Genomic DNA, 21,122 nt, shown 5'->3' with positions numbered 1-21,122 from the left:
AAGGGCCTTGAACTTAATCCTTGCAGCCACTGGGAGCCAATGAAGAGATTTTCAAGGCTGGAGAGATACAAGCCCAGTGCTTGAGGCCAAGGACACGCCTCGCAGTACTGTTCTGGATGAGTTGCAGAGGGCAGAGTGTAGTAGCAGTCAGATTAAGAAAGAGGCTGTTGCAGTAGTCCAGCCTGGATAGAACCAGAGCTCTAGAGACAGTGAGCTTCTGGGGGAAGGAGAGAAAGGGAAGAATACCTCTGGAGGAGGTGAAGTTGGTAGTTTGACTTCTTAGAAACGTCAATGTGTGGAGAAAAGGAGAGTGTGGAGTTGAAGATGACCCAGAGGTTCTTAGTCTCACAGGTGGGAGCAGAGAGAGGGCCAAGGGAGGCCAGTCAGTGTGATAGGAAAGGAAGGTGCAGGAGAGTCAATGAGGAGGATCTCTGTCTTACTGGCATTAAGGCAGAGGTCGTTGGTGGCACACTACCCCTGGATTGCAGACAGACAGTCGGAGATGAGAGATGGAGAAGAGGTGGCAGAGAGGAGCCTGAAAATGAACTGAGTTTCAACCTCATAGCACTGAAAATTGGAGCAGAGAGCAGTGATTCGGTGGGCGAGTGGTGCCAGGTATTGGTTGAAAAGCCAGGTAGAGAGGTTAGACCCCTGGGGAACACCACAGGTGGAGAGTGAGCTAGAGGAAAGGAAGGACCCAAGTTGGACCTGAGAGGGTCAGTTGGAGAGGAAGGAGGTCAGCCAGACCAGGGCCTGATCTGTGATACCCAAATTATCACGGAGTCGGTTGAGCAGGATGGCATAGTTGACTGCATCAAAGGCAGAAGAGAGATCGAGTAAGTAGAGGACAAAGGGGAGACTAGAATAAAGGTTGGAGAGCAGGTCATCACGGATGCTCAGGAGAGCAGGTTCCGTGCTTCTGGCTGCTCTGAGGTCAGACTGATGGTCATGGAGACAGCCACCAGAATCAGAATGAAGAGCTGGGAGATGGCCAGCTTTTCCAGGAGTTTGCCCAGGAAAGGAGTGATAGAGATTGGGCGATAGTTTGCCGGGCAGGAGGGGTCGGTGGTGGGGTTCTTGAGAAGAGGGTGCACAAGAGAGTGCTTCAGAGGGGAGGGGAAGGCTCCAGAGTCGAAGGAGTGGTTGCAGAAGTCAGCCAGGGCAGGAGCGAGTGTGTCAGGATGGTCCTTGATGGTTTTGGACGAACAGGGAAGAACCTGTTTTGACAAGACTCATAGATCGGACTTGTCTGGAAATCTCGTCAGGACAGAACAGAGGAAAGAAGGAGAAAGAAGGAGGAGAGGCGGCTGCAGTGGGCCAGAGGTAGCGAAGAGGGAAGAGGAGGAGAGGACGAGAGGGTGGACAGGATGTCCTTGGTTTTAGAGATGAAAGGAGAGACCAGGGCTGTGCAGAGGGCTTGGGAGGGGACAGGAGAAGTAGATACTGCAGCAGAATTGGCCAGCTCCTTGCAGAGACTCAGGCTTGGATGTGGACTCTCTTCTTAGTGCGGACAGAGAGCCGATATTGCCTTTGGAGCAGGCAGCAGGCCAGTTTGTCAGAGGATTCACAAGATGCCCGCCATTTCCTCTCAGCGACCCTACACTTGCGTTTAAGGATGATTAGTTCAGAGTGGTACCAAGAGTTGAACTTGGCCTTGGGCTTCAGGCGGATTCTCATAACAGGGGCAAGAACATTGAGAGTATCCGAGATAGCAGAGTGAAGCTTGGAAATGGCAGTGACAGGATGAGAGTCAGCCAGAGGTGGGGGAGGGGGAGAGAAGGTAGCAGCGAAAGCCTCAACTGACACACGGTTCATGGGCCCGATGACCGAGAAAGTAGGTGGCAATGCTGGAGCAGCCCTGGCCTGCGGGAGAGAGAGGGAGAGATGGGAGGAAAGGAGAAAGTGATTGCTCCAGGAGAGAGGAGTGGTGAGAAGGTTAGCGAGGGGGAAGTTAGAGGAGATGAGAACATCCAGAGTGTGCCTATCAGTGTGAGTCGGGCCAGAGGGAAGAATAGAGAGAGTCGCGGAGGTTGCGAAAGAATACAGAAGGGGGACAGGGAGCATCCACATGGATATTGAGGTCACCAAGGAGAAGGAGTTGAGTGGTCGCGTTCAGGACAGAGGAGGAGAGGTCAGCCCACTCAGAGAGGAAGTCTGACCAGGTGGCCGGTAGATAGTAACAATGGTGAGAGAGTGGCCAGGAGAGAGACAAAGCCTACAGACAAGGCATTCAAAGGAAGAGTAGGCCTGCATAGGAATCACAGAGGCAATAATCCACTCTGGGAAGATGAAGGCTACACCCCCACCGGGACGGTTGGATCTGGGTGCAGAGAGGATCTTGTAGCGTCAGGGAGCAGTGTGTCAAAGCGCGTCACAGAGCTGGCTGTGAATCATGTCTTGGTGAGATCGAGGACATCGAGGTCGAGTTCTTCCAGGAGACGACAGATGTCAGAGGAGTGTTTGACAGCTAAGCGAGAGTTGAGAGTGGCAATACAGAGAAGGTTGCCAGCCGTGAAAGACTTCGGGGGAGGGATATAGATCAGAGGTACGCCCTGCGGAGGTATAGAAGGAGCCTGAGGGAGGCAGGGGCAGAGGAGGAAGGAGGAGAGGGCGAGGTAGCCAAGGAGGGGGCAGAGGTGGGAGGCCAGGAAGCCAGAGTGGAGAGAGAGAGCAGGAGAAGGAAGGAAGTTGATGAGGCACAGGAAGCATCTATCAAAGAGGAGAAGGTTGGCCTGAGGGCCTTGGACCAGGATGGTGCCATTCTGGTAGACATTAATGATTACCTTAGAGGAGTGGAAGGGTTCCAGGAGGGCCTCCCACCGGGTGCCACCATTAATGGGAGAAGAAGAGAAAAGAGAGCACAGAGACCATGTGAGGAGTCCAAAGATCAGGCGAAGGAACGACAAAGAGGATGTCGGAAAGGGTTTGTCTGGAGGACACGCTGGTGTAGGTGTCAGCAATAGGGAGAAAAGGGTGAGAGGTCAAGATATCCTTTTTGAACTTCTTCTTACCAGACTTAATGAGAAGGGTGGGATAGTCAATCGAGAAGCAGTTAGAGAAGATGGGAGAAACAGAGTACCATAGATGATGTGGAGGAGGGTGAAGAGGAGAGAGCTGGGTGGGAGGGAAGGGAGTGAGGGGAAGAGTGGAGTGGGAGAAGCAGGAGAGCGGGGGGTAAGACAGAACAGCAGGACAGAGTAGCACAATGCAGTCACTGGGGCATCAAAATCTAAAAACACACAGTACAGTCACAAGGGCACAGCAAAAATTCTAATTGGCAGCAGCGGTGGAAAACAGTACAGGGGTAAGACAGAACAGCAGGACAGAGTAGCACAATGCAGTCACTGGGGCATCAAAATCTAAAAACACACAGTACAGTCACAAGGGCACAGCAAAAATTCTAATTGGCAGCAGCGGTGGAAAACAGTACAGCCACAGGGGCACAGCAAAAATTCAAATTGGCAGCAACCCTGGAAAACAGTACAGGCACAGGGGAACAGCAGAAATTCAAATTGGCAGCAGCGGTGGAAAACAGTACAGCCACAGGGGTAACAACAAGATTTGAATTTGGCAGTAGAGGTGGAAAACAGTACAGCCACAGGGGCAGAGTAAAAATTCACATTGGCAGCAGCGGTGAGAAACAGTACAGCCACAGGGGCAACAACAATATTTGAATTTGGCAGCAAAGATGGAAAACAGTACAGCCACAGGGGCACAGCAAAAATTCAAATTGGCAGCAGTGGTGGAAAACAGTAAAGTCACAGGGGCAACAACAAGATTTGAATTTGGCAGCAAAGGTGGAAAACAGTACAGCCACAGGGGCACAGCAAAAATTCAAATTGGCAGCAGCGGTGGAAAACAGTAAAGTCACAGGGGCAACAACAAGATTTGAATTTGGCAGCAGAGGTGGAAAACAGTACAGCCACAAGGGCACAGCTAAAATTGAAATTGGCAGCAGTGGTGGAAAACAGTACAGCCAAAGGGGGCAACAACAAGATTTGAATTTGGTAGCAGAGGTGGAAAACAGTACAGACACAGTGGCACAGCTTAAATTGAAATTGGCAGCAGTGGTGGAAAACAGTACAGCCAAAGGGGCACGGCAAAAATTAAAATTGGCAGCAACGGTGGAAAACAGTACAGCCACAGGGGCAGAGTAAAAATTCACATTGGCAGCAGCGGTGAGAAACAGTACAGCCACAGGGGCAACAACAAGATTTGAATTTGGCAGCAGAGGTGGAAAACAGTACAGCCACAGGGGCACAGCTAAAATTGAAATTGGCAGCAGTGGTGGAAAACAGTACAGCCAAAGGGGCACAGCAAAAATTCAAATTGGCAGCAGCGGTGGCAAACAGTACAGCCACAGGGGCACAGCAAAAATTCAAATTGGCAGCAGCGGTGGAAAAAAGGACAGCCACAGGGGCAACAACAAGATTTGAATTTGGCAGCAGAGGTGGAAAAATAGTACTGCAACAGGTAGGGGTGAGAAGTCCGAAGAGGAGGTGAAGTTTGCAAAGTTTTGGGGGAGGAGCAATTTGAGGGAGAGGCAACTAACCCATGACAGTTGAGGTGTGAGTGTACAGTAGTTCAGGCTCCAACATGGAGTGCAGGGGTGACAATCGCATTCAGCTTGTGAGGGGTGTAGGAGGACCTCCCAGGCCGATCAGGGTCGAGGACAGGGAGCAGACAGGGCCTTTGATATGGGCCTTAGAGCAAAGGACCGTCTCCTGCCTCCCAGTTGCAAGGATTGGCTAATAAAAGAGAGGCCAGTCAATGGGAGCGGGAGCAAGCCAGGCCCTAACACAAGAAGCACCCACTACAGGGATGGCAGCCATATTAGCATGGTGCAGATGTAATACCAAATTGTATTCACAAATTCACAACACAAGGTTTACAGCCACATGGGTAGGGAATGGAGCGCTTTCTTTTTTAAGGTCACACAAGCAAAATTAAGTTGTAGAATGCCAGCAAAACATGGCACCGTGGAACAAAACTCACAGAGCAGTAGTAGGGGCTTACCAAGAAGGTGGTCGCAGATCTTAGGCCACCTGGCACATCAGCAATGAAGATGGGGCTTCCTTACCCCAGAACCGGAACAAGGGTCACGTGGGTGCTAGTCACCAGAGCAAGTCTCATTACGTATGATGGAATGATCGGTTTCAGGTGGAGATTGTGTCAATTGGGTAGGCAGAGTGAAATTGTACAGGCCTATCAAAATACTGCAAAGCCATGCCTCTCAAGGTAATAGTTTGATCAGCTAGGAAATTAATTGTAAATGTAACCATGCATCATACTGATTTTCTGTATGACCACCATTGTATAAAACCCATTAAAAACCCTGATGTTTATGCTTGGGGGGCCTAATTTTCAGGACAGGGATACTTTCCCTATCCATATCTGCATAGCTGTATGGAAAGAAACCAGACACTTCCTTTACTGGCTGGATTGCTTTTTGGATTCGTGAGGATTCCACAATATTAAAATGTTGAAATCAGCAACACAGAAGATCCACAGTTGGCTCGGCATGCCTTTCAAATAGATTGTGTAATAGTGGTTTCTAAACTGCTGAATATCTGCCAAAATGTAACGCTCACCTGATTCCCACGGAGGCGCTGATCCCGGCTGGGCTGCTATCGTTTCTTCAATTGAGAAGCGTAGAGCTCGGACGACTCTCAGGACTGGGCTTCCTCTTATCGAATGTCTGACTTGCAGGGTAAGTTTTCTGCAGGTGGAAGAAAAAGGGTTAATCACCGTTTGATGGGATTTCTTCTCCCACCAATCGCCAGTTTCTCCCACAGCCTAGCTTTCTACTTGTCTCGGCGAGCTCTCACCTTAGGCGTATAAATGCTGAGCTCTCCATCCTGCGTCTGGTGCAGGGGTGCGTGGATTCCAGTTACGTCACTGGATGAGTTCAGTGTTGAGGCTCAAGTCTTTTGCGGCCTTAGTTGTGGCACTGGTGCTGGGATGCCGAAGAGCGATGCCGCCGTTACTGCAAGAGCGGATGCCTGTAAGTATACTGTAGTCTTTAGGCTTTAAAAGATGGGCACCTCAATAATGTCCCTCAATAATGTCCCTTTTCCTTTGTTTCAGGCCTCGGGATGCTGCGGGCGTAGTTTTCCGTTGCCGCGGTATGTGCCGATGCATGTAAGTATAATGTTCGTTGGCCGCTTTTAATGGCACCTCTAATAATGTCCTTTTTCTAGTTTTCAGGTGTCGGGATGCTGCGGGCTTTATATCCGTTGCCACTGCACGAGCCGATGCACGTAAGTATAATGATCGTTGGCCGCTTTTAATGGCACCTCTAATAATGTCCTTTTTCTACTTTTCAGGTGCCGGGATGCTGCGGTTGATACGGCCGCTTCTGCGCGTGCAAAAACCGGTAAGTTAAGATTAATGCGACTGCCTTCACCCAAACCCCTTTTTAATTATGTCCTTTGCCTTTCAGGTGCAGAGAAGCTGCCGAAGAGAAGGCCGCGGTTAGCTCCGTTGCAATCACGGATGGATCAGGTAAGCGGGCGCGGCTGCGAGCGAGTTGCACTTCTCTAACCTTATGTTTATTCTTTGCAGGTTTTGCCGGTGACTGGATTCCGGGATCTGGTAAGTATTGTTCTGTGTCTTTCTTCATCCACAGGTTGCTGCGCGTAAGCTGAAGATGACTCTGGACCTGGAATGCAGGAGCCGACTCGGTGGGCGTCCTGCTGCTGCTGCAGAATAACGCGAAGCACGTGTTTTCCATCGGGCGTGGTTTAAATAGCAGAGAAGTGCTTCCAGTGTGTGTTCTTCCACCGGTTCCACCCAGGTAAGAAAAGAGTTCCTGAATGGAGGGAATAGTTCCTCAAAGCCCTGATGGCTGGGGACTTCAACCAGACTGGATTGTTCTGGGTAAATATGCAGCATGGTCTGCCTCAGGTAAGTCCACCCAAGCATTATTACACTGTTTATCAATATGAGCCCGGCACCTATGGCGCCGGGACTGAAACCCTTCATGAGCCTGGCGCCAAAGGCGCCAGGACACGGTCCAAAGGGCCCCTGTAGGGGTTTGCTGGGTCCGGAGTAGTGGAAGACGGGTCTGCTTCCGAGGGCGCTGGGCCAGTCCTGACCCCTCGGGAGTAGCGCCCATGACACAAAATACCCAAATTGTCATTCCTCTGGCTCATTTTAAATGACTATGGTATTTTAGGTAACCGCTAATCTGGGCAACCATGAATAGCATGCGATTCTTGAGTTCACCTGTATTAAAAGGGTGGTACTGCAGTTCCGGATCTGAAACTGTATTACTAGGATGACGATTGAGACGTGTCGGAAGCAACATCGGTTCCGATTCATGTGCTCTGGTCTCTGTAAGGTTTGGCTTGTCATGGCACGTTGCTTGGGTGTGTTTTAGGAGGTCCTTTCCTCCGACTGTTCGGCTGGGAGCCGGGAGCAGAGAGCAGCACTGGAGTGCTTTGAAGGGTTTGGAGTGGAGCTTGTGTGAAGCTCAGGTGCAGGGTCAGAGCACCAGCCTATAGCCTGTGGTCATGATCGGAGCCGCAGCGGATTGGTAGGAAAGAGCGGCTTCGTCAACCTTCCTCGACCAACAGCCTCCAGCAGCCTCTCATAGCCCACCTGCTGACCGCTGCTCACCGCACCCAAAGCAATGAGTAGCCTCTGCCGTTTGCCCTACAGCACGCTACATGGAGGCAGAGTAGAAAAGGTTTTTTTGTGGCAAGCCCGTGGTAAGTGGTAGTTGTTTTGGCCTGCCTGCGGACCCCTGGCTTGTTGTTGCTTTGTACCTTAAATCAGGGAGGGCAGTGGTGGCGGTGTGAAAAGTCAGAGATTGAGTCCCGGTGTGCTTGAGCCTTGCGTGTCACAGCATCTAGCTACTAACATCGGCACCTGGCATTAGACGTAGACCTGATGTGGGGGAGGTGCATTTGCCGACATTGTACCATTTTCTTACTGGCCTAGCAGGCAATCCGCAGCGCAGTGATAGTTGGGCGGAGAGGCATGATACGGAGACCCTGAGATCAGGGGAAGGACCTCGGGTGAACTTGCAAACCTCTACAGCCCGGTCTGCATTGGTGATTGCATTCTGCACCACACCGCAAGTTCCGGAGGAACAGTGGCTTTTGTGGGTCTGTTGAGCCTCTGCCTAGATACAGTGGTCAGCTGGGTGCTTGGAAGGACTGGGTGTCTCCACTCGCCACAGCCCCTCCCTTCTGCCAGTACGACAACGCTGTTCACCATATTGAAACAGTGCCGCACGGTGTGGACATAAGCCACTGCTCCTTCAAGGATCATAGTTTTAAAAGCTGTCCCTCCTTGCAGTGAAGTGTTTCCGGTGTTTGTCAGTGGTTGGTGGCAGCAGGATTCATTGTTCCAGCCAGAGCTTGTCCTTTAGGGCCTACATGGAGGTCCGCACCGGTTGCCTACCCTCTTTTCTGGAGCCTGTTGAAGGAACATTGCTACCGCTTGCACAATAAGTGTATTGACAACATTTGTCTCTGCAGTCATTGCATAAAGGTGATTTACGTTAATAACTGAATATGAAGCTACACGAACAGCAGAAATGTGTGCTGAGGACCTCTACATGTAAGGGGGCAAAACAAGTATGCAGCCCTAATCTATACAGTGTGGTTCACTTCCCCAAATCAAAAAAGATACACTAAGTGAGCATTTAGTATCACAACCTAAAATATCAGCCTTTCTCCCCTCGGCCCCAGTTGTTAAAACTACTAAATCAAGAGTGATTGATCTACCAGTGGTAGTTGAACCATCTATTGAAGAGACTCCCAGCCCAGTATCATTTACAATAGACAATAACCATTCTCTTTTGAATATGTGCCATGGGCTTCGTCGGGAATCTGGTTGGGGGGGTCCATACACAGAAGGGTGAAGATCAAGATTTTGGGAACATCATTGGACAAATCTATCGGCCAGCCCGGACCTTGAAAGGTTTTGCTCGTCAACCGAATTCTCTGTCTCAGAGTGATGACGAGAGTATCCTTTTAACTAAGGCACTAAGTTACGTCAAGGGGAACGGGAGTGCCAACCCTGGTACTATGACACTGAATGACTGTAGGACTAAGATTGATGCCCTTTTTGCATTGTGTAAAAGGATTGTGGAAGAGCAACGAGACATGAAATTCATTCTTGCAAGGGTGGAAGATTCGCTCATGGCAAGTCATAATCACACCTCCCGGGCACCTGCTAGGCGAGATCCTGCTCTTAGCCTTGAGAGGGCGACGACTAATTGCATACCTCACCTGGAGCTGACTATTATGATCAAAACTAACCAAGAGGCACTTAACCTCCGACCTCTGTGCATCAAGTGATGAGTTCCCCTTGTGAGGAGGAAGGTCCGACATCAGGTGAGGCTTTTGTCACATCGTTTGTGGCACACTCCTCTCATAAAATAAGGAGGAGAATACCTCGGGGCAAAGCCTTAACCCATTTTGAGGAAGAATCTGGGATGTAAGGCGACCTGGCCAAGCAGCATGCCCAACCTCATAATAAAGAAGTGAGCCGGACAATACAAACCCGGGGCTTTAAAGTGACTCAACTTCAGGGGGATGGCGCCACCTGAAAGGTCCCTCTTGGGGGCCCATTGGATGGCTGGCTATGCCCGAAAGAGAACAATTCTCAGGGTAATTCAACGCTACAAACTAAAGCAGCTGGCCAGGAGCTAAATAGACTTATCTAGGAGGCAACAGGTATGTCGCAAGGCAAAGAACAACTTGGACTCCCATTGACGGAAACCATCAATCAGGGATTGCTGTGCTCAGTCTGATGTAACTATGGAAGCTGCTCAGAGGCAGCAACTACCAGGTGGCCAAGTTCCACTAGTATCTGGTAAACAGACACGCCTTCTGGTCGGGAGGTGACTCGTATTATCAGAATTGAAACCGATGTGGGACAGTCCTTTTCTGAATCGGTCGAATCTGATGACCCTTTGGTCCCAAATCCCTACATTGGTGGACCTCAGTACAACAGACATGACCATCATAGAACCTCGGGCTGTGGGAGACTGTTCTAACTGGGTACTTATTGAGTTTGTTTCCCCAGCTGTGGTGGCTTTGCTTTGTTCTTGTATCAGGGATTTACATGAAATGGGATTTGAATTTACGGTCTGCATTAAGTTGGTGGCCAAGCAGGATGTGTTAGCTGGGCCTCAGGTGTGCACCTTGGGGCTGGCAGGATAGGAAAAGGCCAATTTTAGGACTACCATGTCCCACTCTAAAGCCAGCTCAAACGTGTCAGGGAGCAAGGTTCACAGGCTGACACGCTAAAAATGGGTAGTAATTTTATCACCATGGATCGGAAGACCATTAACTGGGTATGTTGGAACACCAGAGGGCACAGTTCCTTTCTAAAGTATGGTTCAGGAGAGCCCACATAAAAAATGGTGACATTTTCATGCTTCCGGAGACTTGCCTTACCTACCCGCTCCAGCAAAATGGTTTCCAGACTGTTCGCTGCATAGCCTTACGGTCAGAGGGGAAAGAGCAAAGGGTGGTTTGGCAATCGGAGTGGGGTGTCATTTAGACATCAAACCCTTACCTCATGACTTGAAAAGTCAGTATATCCTTCCGGCAATAGTCACCCTTTCTGGAAATATAACACAACCTATATTGATATTAAAGTTTATATGCAAATGAAGGGATCTACATCAGATAACATTATGTGTCATGTTATGGAAAATATGATCACTGCATGGGATTTGTGCCCGAAAGGTCGGTTGATGATTGTGGGGGATTTGAATTCTCCTTTGTTGCATGAGTTTGCTATTAGTGGGATTGATAGCAAGGAGTCCATTAAATCGGCGGGAACTCTGGGGAACCTCTCACCACGGTGTGTAAAATGGGCGAGGCTTATCCAAACCCATGATCTGTTATGTCTTAATGCTAAAGAGGTTAGTGGTGCCAGACTGCAGCATACTTGGACCAATAATAATGTATTCTCTTCTTTAGACTATGTTCTGCTGGATCGGTCTCTTTGGAATCACTTTGGGGCACTGAACATTAGCTTTAACACGTTGAGTGATCACGCAATATTAAAATGGTCTACTACGCTGTCTAAGCCTATCGTGTTCTCTTATTCAGGCACTAATCCAACTTGTAATATCCAACAGAACAGTCTTATTTGGACTGAAATGAATGTCACTAGACTATCCAGTTGCTACATACAATATGGCTGTGAAAAATTGGTTAAATAAGAACCAGTGGAATATACAAGGTCTTATGGAAATTCTGGCCAGTCATCTTTCATTATATCAACATGTTGGACCTAGTTCGGTGCTCCGCAGAGTGGCTTATGATTGCGAGATCCAGAGAAGGAAAAGAGTACAGAAGGTCCAGGAATGGCATCAAGAATAATGCAATTTTGGCTAACAGGGAAAAGCATGACAGATTGTTTATCTGGCGACAAAATATAAAAACTGGGTCAGAATGTATAAGTGCACTCTAATGCCAATTGGTTATTCGTGTTTGAGCTCCTTAGGTCAAATGACAATAAAAGGTTTTGGTCATTAATCAGGGACACTCTTGCTGACAGGTCGAAATGTGAAGAGGGCTCGGTCTCATCCCAGCAATGGGTAACATACATTAGGGAACTCTTTTATAAAGCTCTATATAAAGCTCCCTCTTCAACCATGAGTGCCCCAGTACTAAAGTTATAAAACCAACGGAAAGCCAGATTTCAACATATTATATGTATTAATAATTTAAAAAGTCCTCAAAAATTCCATAGCCCCGGGGCCTGACGACCTGGCCAATGTGGTGCTTTGGGCTATCCCAGAGATGTGGGCTCAGATCTTATACAATCTGTTTGTTGATATCTGGATATCAGGGAATATTCGAATTAGTTGGAGGACCTCCATTTTCATAGCAGTTTTTAAAAAGGGTAGGAAGGACAACCTATCCAATTATAGGTTTTTAGCCATGTTGGACAGCAGCTCTAAAATATTTGCTACAATTCTATTGAACAAGCTAAATCAGTGGGTGGACTCTAAACAGCTACTACACAAATGCCAAACATAACATCAGCACACTCTTAAGTGTGATATCGACAGTGGTAACCAAGGGAAAATCTCTATACATGTCTTACATAGATTTCTCAAAGGCTGTCAATCGTCTTCGCCTGTGGGCTAAACTGACAGAATGGAACACTGACCCTCAGTTATTATATTTCATCCAGTCACTTTATTCCAATATCATGGTCAGAGTTCGGATCAATCGCAAGGGGCTGTTAACTGACTCTACAGTCACTAACATTGGACTAAAACAGGGTTGTACTCTGGCACCGATTTTGTATAATCTATATACCTCAGATATGGTGTAGGCAATTGGTAGGGTCCGGAACTTTCCTCATGTTATTGATGGTGAACGCCTCCCATGACTAAGCTATGCAAATGACACCATTCTTTTAGACCAGACCCCTATTAGCCTGCAGCGCTCTATCACTGTCCTGAGGTTTTATGCCAGTCAAAATGATTTAATAATAAATACTGGCAAAACCAAGATTATGCAAATTAGGCCTAGTATTAAATCTAAAACCTTTACTTGGCATCTTGAAACTACGCAGATAGTAACTCCCTTTATCTGAGCTTTCCTATCAAATCCCCTCCTAGCAGTCACTTTTACAGTGATGTTTTCCTTAGTAAGATCATGAGCAAGTGGCTGGTTTTAAGAATGGAGGTGTTAGTGTGGAGTGCATCATTATGGTTTATTGCACCTCCATTATCCCTGGGATTTTATATGGTTCTGTCTTTTTATCTGAGGACAAGGTTTCTTGACTAGAGGTATTGGAGGGTAAAATGTTGACATCCATTCTGGGAGTCCCTCAGTCGGTACCCGCAGAGGCTCTCAGAATGGAATTCGGCACCCAATCTCTTCGATCGCAATGGCTGATCTCTAGGTGCAAAGTATGGCGTATCATACAGTCTGCACCAGCGGGCTCTGTTATCATTGGTCGCCAAAACAACCCTGACTGCGACTAATAAGTTTATGGTTGGTCTTCAGGGAAGTATGTAGTGTCACCTGGCTGCGATCGCCATGAGCTTCTATGAATTGTTGGAATGTCCTCATGCCATACAATCTCGTAAAAGGAAAACTGCAGTATGGGGTGCTGATTTGAGCCTGTCTAATCTGTGAGAGAAAACAATGTATTATATATATGCAGGAAAGAGTTTTACCCCTCACCAGTCTTGCACTTACTAGATGAAACTGATTCATTTGCAATTAAGGCGTTTTATTACCTATTTAAGATTTGACATTCTCTCAACTAAAGAACACTTGGGTAATTGGAGTGGGACGCCCTACGAAGAAAGGGTATGCAGGCTATGCAAGTGTTCCATTGAAACAATTCTTCATGTACTTAAAGGTTGCCCTATCTTGACTATGTCATATTATAAAGGGTATGCACTGGAAAAACATCATGAGTATGTTGTATCATCTGATCAATTTCAGAGCAATATTTATTGTGCCAGATCTATAGTAGCAACGGCGGGAGCCTTCTACATCTGGAAAGATATGATGGGGAGGGGAGGGTACGCCATTTATCATTTGATGTCAGTCGAAACTGAAGAGGTTTTTATTAGATGAAATGCAGCTTTGTAAATGTGCAAAGGTGTTAATTGTATGGTTAAGATGATATGATTAATGGTTATGTATTAATGAAATTGTATGTGATTAACATTTTATTGTATCATATATGTAATGCAGAAGGATGATTTTATAACCATTGCATAAAACAACATTAAAGAAAATAAAATGAATAGGTTATCTGGTTCAATTCACAAAATGGTACCACCTGGATCAAATTAAGTACTTTCATGCATCCTCAGAATTAAAGTGAAAACGCCCTGCTGGATTAATGGCCCTGCTCTGGGGATAAAGACTGTGATACAACAGTATACAAAATATGGGTGAGCTGTTTGTAGATTATACTTTTATTACACTTGACAAATTGAAGGCCAGAGGAGCAGTCTCCCCAACAGTCAATGTTTTACTTTAGATTGTTCCATTCTTTAAAAAGTCACATATTGTGACAATGCCTCACTGATCCAGCCCTCTCCCACCTCACTTCCGAGACTTTGCACATAGTTTCTACTATGTATAAAATAGTTATGTTGGTAAGGTAAACTACAGCAGACAAGAATGTGAGAGGTGGGGATAAGACAATGCAGGCTTCTTTGTCTGATGCGGACTGGAGAACCGTATACATACAAGAGAAATAAACCTCTTAACTACATGGGTTCATTCATTAAACGTTTCTGCAACAGAACTACCACACACCCCAGAGATTACTGGCCCACATTCTGGCTGTGAGTGAGGAATGCACTCAATGTACAGCTCTGCATGCAGATGTTCTACATTTAGCCTGGAGCCGTCCCAATCTAGTTGGTACTGAACAGGTAGTTAACACAGTACTTTACTTTGTATCTTATATCGCGCCACACGCCTGGAGGCCTCAGGGAACACATAAAACATGTACAAACAAACACCAAGCATGAAGGCCAGCAGCATTGCTCAGGAGAAATTGATGAAAGGGTTCCAGTTGAGACTTCTGGCGCTTTTCAAATACATAAAATACAATATGGTCAGAAAATGTTGGCAGTAGTGTTTGTGGTTTCCACCCAGATCCTGATATTGGAACACTCCACCTAACATACATGAGGATGCATATGCTGAATTGATGGTATCTACTTGCCATCTTAAAGCTATCTGGTGCCCTTTTAGAAAATATCTAAATTCCACTGCCACGTATACGATAGGTTATTTATATACACAGAGGTTTCTAAGTGCGGACCGGGGGATCGAACCTCTGTTGCTCTGTGTCGTCTTGCTTCCAAGGCGAGCATGTTGCCCCTAAGCTATTCTCCCAAGATAGGTGGCTAGTGTACCTACTTCTGGCAATGCTACACCAATCTCTGTAATTAGTAAAAGACTGCTGTAAGACAAGGTACTGCCTACAATATGATGTAACGTGAATTGATTTAACTTTTGTTTAACGGTATAAACCAGCTGTTCCAAAAAACAAAACAAAAAAGTTAAAAAACCTTTATGAAATTAGTGTTCAATTCAACATGTATTGTAAAAGTAACTATGCACAAATAAGAATAAGTTTCATGAAGATCAAGGTGTTCTGGAGAGTGAAAGAGTTTACAGGACTGTTATAGAACACAATGGGATTGTAAATTGCCTTGAAAACACTTACCGATACCCTTGCTGTGTCGATAAACGCCTTGTTAAAGTGGCTGAGGGCAGCTTGTGCCTCTTCCTCTGAGCTGAAACCGATGAAACCAAACTTACGGAATTTCCCTTCTTTGGTGAACTTCAAGCTGCAGTCCGTCAATGTTCCAAAAGCACCAAAGAGCGTCCGGAAGCGATCTTCCTTCATCTAAAAAAACAAACAAGGCAGGAAAGAGTATTGGTTATTAAAATCAAAGTGGCACTGCCAACATATATGGGGCTATATAATTTGATTATGGGGCAAGAAAGAAGTATGCACTGCTGCTGATGGTGCCAAATATGTTCCATCTGGGGAAGCTGGCACTGCTAATACCGGTTCTGTACCAGTTATGTTTGTGAGTCAGCTGTGCGCTGCTGTTGTTCATTCTGTAGTAGTTGTGTGCCGGATACACCTGCAATGTTGCTGCCTCTGTTCTGCGTGTGCGTTATAGATGTTTGCAATGGTATTGCCATAATGCAGACAGAGTGAGACAGAATTTGTGAGTGTGTGTGCGTGAGAAAGAGAATGTGCTTGTGAGAGAGTGAGAATATGTGTGTGTGAGAGAGAGGGCGAGAGAGAGCGAGAGAGAGAAAGAGAGAAAGAGAGAGAGCGAGAGAAAGAGAGAGAGAGAGAGAGAGATATTTTGTGGGCGAGAGTAAGGGAGAGAGTGTTGTGTGGTGTTGGCATTTGTTAAACATACCCCAGTGCTCCGATCACCACAGTGTCGGACAATACCACACTCATGATCCCGAATGATGTTGAAAGACATATGTGTTTCGCCTTGATTGCTGACTATCTTGGGATTATGAAGAGGCTTCTAAATGTTTGCTGCCTTATAAGACAAAGACAACTTTCTGGAGCAAAAGACATGATCTTGAGCTAATCTGCAAAGCCACAATGCACTGCTCAGTGGTCCTGAATTGGAAGTGAGGTTCCAGAGACGGCTTCTGGGTAGCGCTGTGGCAAGTGCAGCTTGTTAGCTGAAATGCACTATTCTGCTCAGTCATTCAAACTTAATGGGTGGAGGTTTTGGTGAAATTAAAGACCTGGACACCGCACATATGAATGCACCCAGTAAATATACCTATGGGGAATGGCACCTGGAGGGAAACGTGAAAAAATGAGAAGGAAATTATTACACCAGATATCACTCCTCTGATCCTGCCTACATCTAGGACCTACTGCAACAAAGGGTTCATCTCTGGCTCCTCTTGAGTCTCCTCTTATTGATCTGCCAGCCTCTTTACTAGCCGTGCATTTCCCAGAAAGGAATCCCTCGACATGGCGTATGTCTGTCTCCACTGTTCAAATAGTAAAAGTTTCCCTTCCATATATAGATCCCCTACGCTAGTGAAACCACTGCTGCGCAGTTTACCCGCGTCTCACTTTTTCAGTATTTCTCATGCAATTGGATCGAACCCTAACGGCAAATTTGGGCTGTACATACTTGGTATATGTAATTTCTTAGGGAAATTTCTCCAAATCACTCTCTGATATATATATATATATATATATATACACACATCTTGATCTTGCTCCCACCGTTCCCATGTCTCCCACCGTAAACCAATCCCTTCCCCTGTTCCTTGAGAATCCCTGTAGGAGCCTCGTCTGATCCCTTTTGGTGAATTGTTCCAATAGATTATCGACTGCAGCTGAGCTGCCATGAAGTAAGCTTCCAAATCTGTAAGTGTGAGCCCCCGGTCTTGATCTTGTCTGAGCAATGTGTAAGGCTACTCATCTACGGCGCGACCCCTACAGTAATTCCCGTATTTTCGCATCCAGCATTTTAAAGAACACCCTTTTTATTTTGGATGGTATATGGGCAAAATAATATAGCAGCCTTGGCAGTACCACCATCTTGCCTCAGGCGATTTTCCCTATTAAAGACAATGGTAAAGCGTTCCAAAATTCCACTGAGTCTCCTATTCTGGATAATGCCCGGCCTGTGTTCTAAACAAAGGTTTCTTCCATCTCAAGAAAAATTGAGATTCCTAAATAACGGCAGGATTCCAATTCCCATTTTACCACTGAATGAGGAAATGTTTCACTTGTCCGTCCTTGTAGGGCCACCGGCGGGAAAAACAGAGATTTGTCCTTGTTTACCAGGAAACCGGAGAGCCATCTGAAGTTGTTTAGCACTTCCAGAATTACTGGGATATTCTCCCTTGGATTACTGACATACAACAATGCACCATCCACGCAGAGATATATATTGTGGTTGATGCCTCGGACCCTGATCCCAGTTTCCGATATGGAATGTCTGAAATACCCTGCTAAGGGTTCTAGAGCCACGGAAAACAGCATTAGGGGGGGGGGACCAGGCACCCCTGGCTAGTTCCCCTTTCTAGTGTCCATTGCAACGAGATCCAGCCCCCTGTTTTGACTCGCACCACTGGGTCTCTATACAGTAGGCAAATCCACCTCTGAATGCCGAGTTTTAGCCCAAATGCATATAGTACACGAAAAAGCCAGGGTCACTCCACATAGCCAAAAGCCTTAGTTGTATCTAGGGCCATTATCGCTAGTTCTTCCTTCAAACCCTGTACCTGCTCCATTATGTAATGTGATCTCCTAATATTCATGAAAGTATTCATCCCACCTACAAATCCACATTGATCCGGGCGTATGAGGTTCGGGACCACGTTAGATAATCTTTATGCAAGCACTTACCCTATTATTTTGGCATCTACGTCAATGAGGGAGATAGGTCTATACGAGTCACAGTGGTTCGGATCTTTTCGGGGTTTCAACAACACTGATTAGCGCCTGCCACAAAGCATCAGGAAGGGTACCCGTCTAAAATGCCTACTCATACACTCGTTTCAAATGGGGGATCATTATGTCCACAAGTTAGGTACATTTCCACAGGCAACCCATCTGCACCTGGGGATTTACCCACTCGCGTAGACCGGAGAGCTCCCTCCCAATTTCATCCTCCTCTGTGAGTGTGTTTAGTTCCTCTCTCTGATGTTGTGACAGCCGATGTATCTGTGCAATGTCGAACAGATCCGCTGCTTGCTCCTCTGTGTATGTGCCTTCCCTGGATTAAAGCTTTTCATAATACACCTGGAATACTTCATTGATATGCTGAGTAACTGCCTGTGTCCCCAACTCTTCATAGACCTGCGTGATAGCCCCTCTTGGAGATTCTTTCCGTATCAGCCAGGCTAATAGACACCCTGCCATGTCCTCCTCGCCGTGCATCTTCCTCGTGTATTGGCTCTTCTCAAACCTGGACAATGCCTCTTGACGTTCCCGCTGGTTAAAAAGTGCTTCCGCCAGGTCTTTCCCTACCCTGTGCCCATCACCCATTATCATTCTTCAGACGTCTGGCCTGTTGTTCGGATTCATTCAAGGTTTCCTACATTATTCTCCGCACCCTCACTGCCTTGGCAATGGAGACCCCTCTGATTGTCACTTTCAGGGCTTACCACATAGTCCCACCTCTGCCACAGACTCTTCATTATTCTCTAGAAGTCAATTATTTCCTCCCGTATGGTGGTTTCGAAATGCCACATCTTCCAATGAATCCACCCTCAGTCTCCATGTCGGTATAGCCATTCGGTTGGTGATTCCCTTGAACCTCGTCACTAACACTAACAGACATGGTCTGACAGAATCTTCCCTAGATAGTCAGTGTGTTCAAATCTATGTGCATATTCCCTGCCCACAAAAAAAAAATTTTTTTTTTTTAAAAATAAAAATCGAACCTGGAGTATGACCGGTGCACGGGTGACTAAAAGGAGTATTCCCCATCATCCCTGTGTGATCCTCACAACAATTCCAACAGGTCCAACCCAGACACCACTTTATTCAATGATCTTGTCGACTTCAGCCTGGGTACCGTATATGTTCTAGAACAGTCCATGGTCAGATCCAAATAACAATTAAAATCCCGTCCCCAGATAAAAATGCCCCCCCCCACCCCGATAAAGCCAGTACCAACTGGAAGTAGTCCTCCTTGTATTGTATTGTATTTATTCTTATAAAGCGCTTTATACCAAAGCGCTGTACAGTTACAACAACAGGGTACATTTAACATAACAAAAATTCTAACAGAAGCAAATTACAAACATGAATCAGTCACCAAAAACAGAATGTAGAGCAATTATTGAGAAGGGGAGAGGGGGGGCTGGGAAGAATAGAGAGGGAAGACAGGAGGAGGTGGGAGAGAATAAGGGGGGGAGAAGGGGAAAGGGGGTAGGAGAGGTGGTGTGAGAGTAGGGGGGTGTCATGGTGGGGAATTGAGAAGGAGAGATTTGAGGGAGGTGCGGAAGGAGGAAAGGGTAGGAGAAGAGCAGATAGTGAGAGGCAAGGAGTTCCAGTGGAGGGGGGCCAGGAGTTGGAAGGAGCGGAAATGGGAGGATGCACAGGGGAAGGGAGGAAGTGGTCAGCGGATCGAAGGGAACGAGAGGGTGTGTAAAATGAGAGAAGGGAAGAGAGATAAGGGGGGCAAGATCATGGAGAGATTTGAACACTAGACAGAGGAAGTGAAATTTAAGTTGAGAATGAAAGGGGAGCCAGCCAATGGAGGAAAGGGAAGCAGAGATGGAGTCACGGGGGGAGACGAGACAGAGAGTACGGATGGCAGAGTTATAAATAGATTTGAGGGGGGCAAGATGTGAGGTAGGAAGGCCAAAAAGTAAGGAGGAGCAGTAGAAGAGGTGAGAAAAGATAAGAGAGGCGATTAGGAGTTTAGTAGCATGAAAAGTAAGATAGGGGCGAACTTTGCGAATATTGTAGAGGTGGTAGTGACAAGCACGAGAGGTGAGAGAGATATGGTGGGAAAAAGTGAGAGAAGAGTCAAAGTAAAAGCCGAGGTTACGAGCGTGGGGGAGAAAGTGAGATTAGAGGGAGAAAAATGAATGAAAGGGGGAGGAGAAGGAGGGGGAAGGGAGTTGGAGGGGAAGAAAGCTACTTCGGTTTTGTCAGAGTTAAGGGAAAGAAAGCGGGAAGCCATCCAGTTTTTAATAGCAGTGAGACGGGAGGAAAGTTTAAGGTGGAGGTCGGGAGAGAAGGAAGAGAAGAAAGAAAGAGCTGTGCGTCATCGGCATAGAAATGGTGAGAGATGCCAAAAGAGGAGATCACAGGGGAAAGGAGGGAGGTGTAGAGTGAGAAAAGGAAGGGACCAGCACAGAGCCTTGGGGAACTCCGTATTCAAGAGGGTGGGAAGGAGAGGAGCAGCCACCCCAGGAAACAGTGAAAGAGCGGGAGGAGTGGTAAGAGGAAAGCCAATTGAGAACAGAGCCTTTGAAACCAAAGGAGGAGAGAGTGATGAGGAGAAGGGGGTGATCAACAGTGTCAAAGGCGGCCGGGAGATCAAGAAGAATAAGGGGGGAGGATTGCTTAGAGTGTCGGGCAGTGAGGAGGGAGTTAAGGATGTAAGTGAGGGCAGTTTCAGGAGAGTGTTTCGGGCGACATCCAGATTGAGAGGGGGGGAGGAGAGAGAGATTAGTGACAAAGGATGAGAGCAGGCAAGGCGTTCAAGAAGTTTAGGGACGAAAGGGAGAAATGAGATAGGGCGGAAGTTTGAAGTGAGCAGGGGCGGTAGGTTTCTTCAGAATCGGAATGATAGTGGCATGTTTGAAAGCAGAGGGGAAGGAGGCCGAGGAAAGGCAGATATTGAAGAATGAGGTAAGGTAGGGAACAAGTAGTGGGAAAATCTTAGGGATGAGAAGGGAGGGGACAGTGTCAGATGGGGCATACGAGGGATGGGCTTTGGAGAGAAGGATAGAGACGTCAGAGGGGGAGACTGTGGAGAATTCAGTCATGCAAGAAGAGGGTGAAGAGGGAGAATGGGGAGGGGGTATTGTCTGTCGAAGGGCAAGAATCTTTGAGGAGAAGAAGTTTGCAAAATCAGAGGGAGAGTGTTATGTACTAATATCACACATTAGCTTAGTTAAAGTATCGAT

At 46.9% G+C, this 21,122-nt stretch overlaps 1 protein-coding gene across 2 annotated transcripts in view; it reads right to left on the bottom strand.

The window, feature by feature from the left end:
• The window catches only part of RBM19 (RNA binding motif protein 19), a 1,396,549-nt gene that overhangs the window by 1,335,704 nt on the left and 39,723 nt on the right, over positions 1–21,122 (bottom strand). For both annotated transcript variants that reach the window (XM_069619226.1, XM_069619227.1), the window contains exon 2: positions 15,193–15,375. In XM_069619226.1, coding sequence (XP_069475327.1) covers positions 15,193–15,375 — 183 coding nt within the window. The remainder of the gene's footprint in view (positions 1–15,192; positions 15,376–21,122) is intronic.

This window comes from Ambystoma mexicanum, chromosome 10, assembly GCF_040938575.1.
Source record: "Ambystoma mexicanum isolate Mex_15411 chromosome 10, UKY_AmexF1_1, whole genome shotgun sequence".
Lineage (NCBI taxonomy): Eukaryota > Metazoa > Chordata > Amphibia > Caudata > Ambystomatidae > Ambystoma > Ambystoma mexicanum.
The sequence above is the reverse complement of the archived record's forward strand: the minus strand, read 5'-3'. Positions and strand labels throughout refer to the sequence as shown.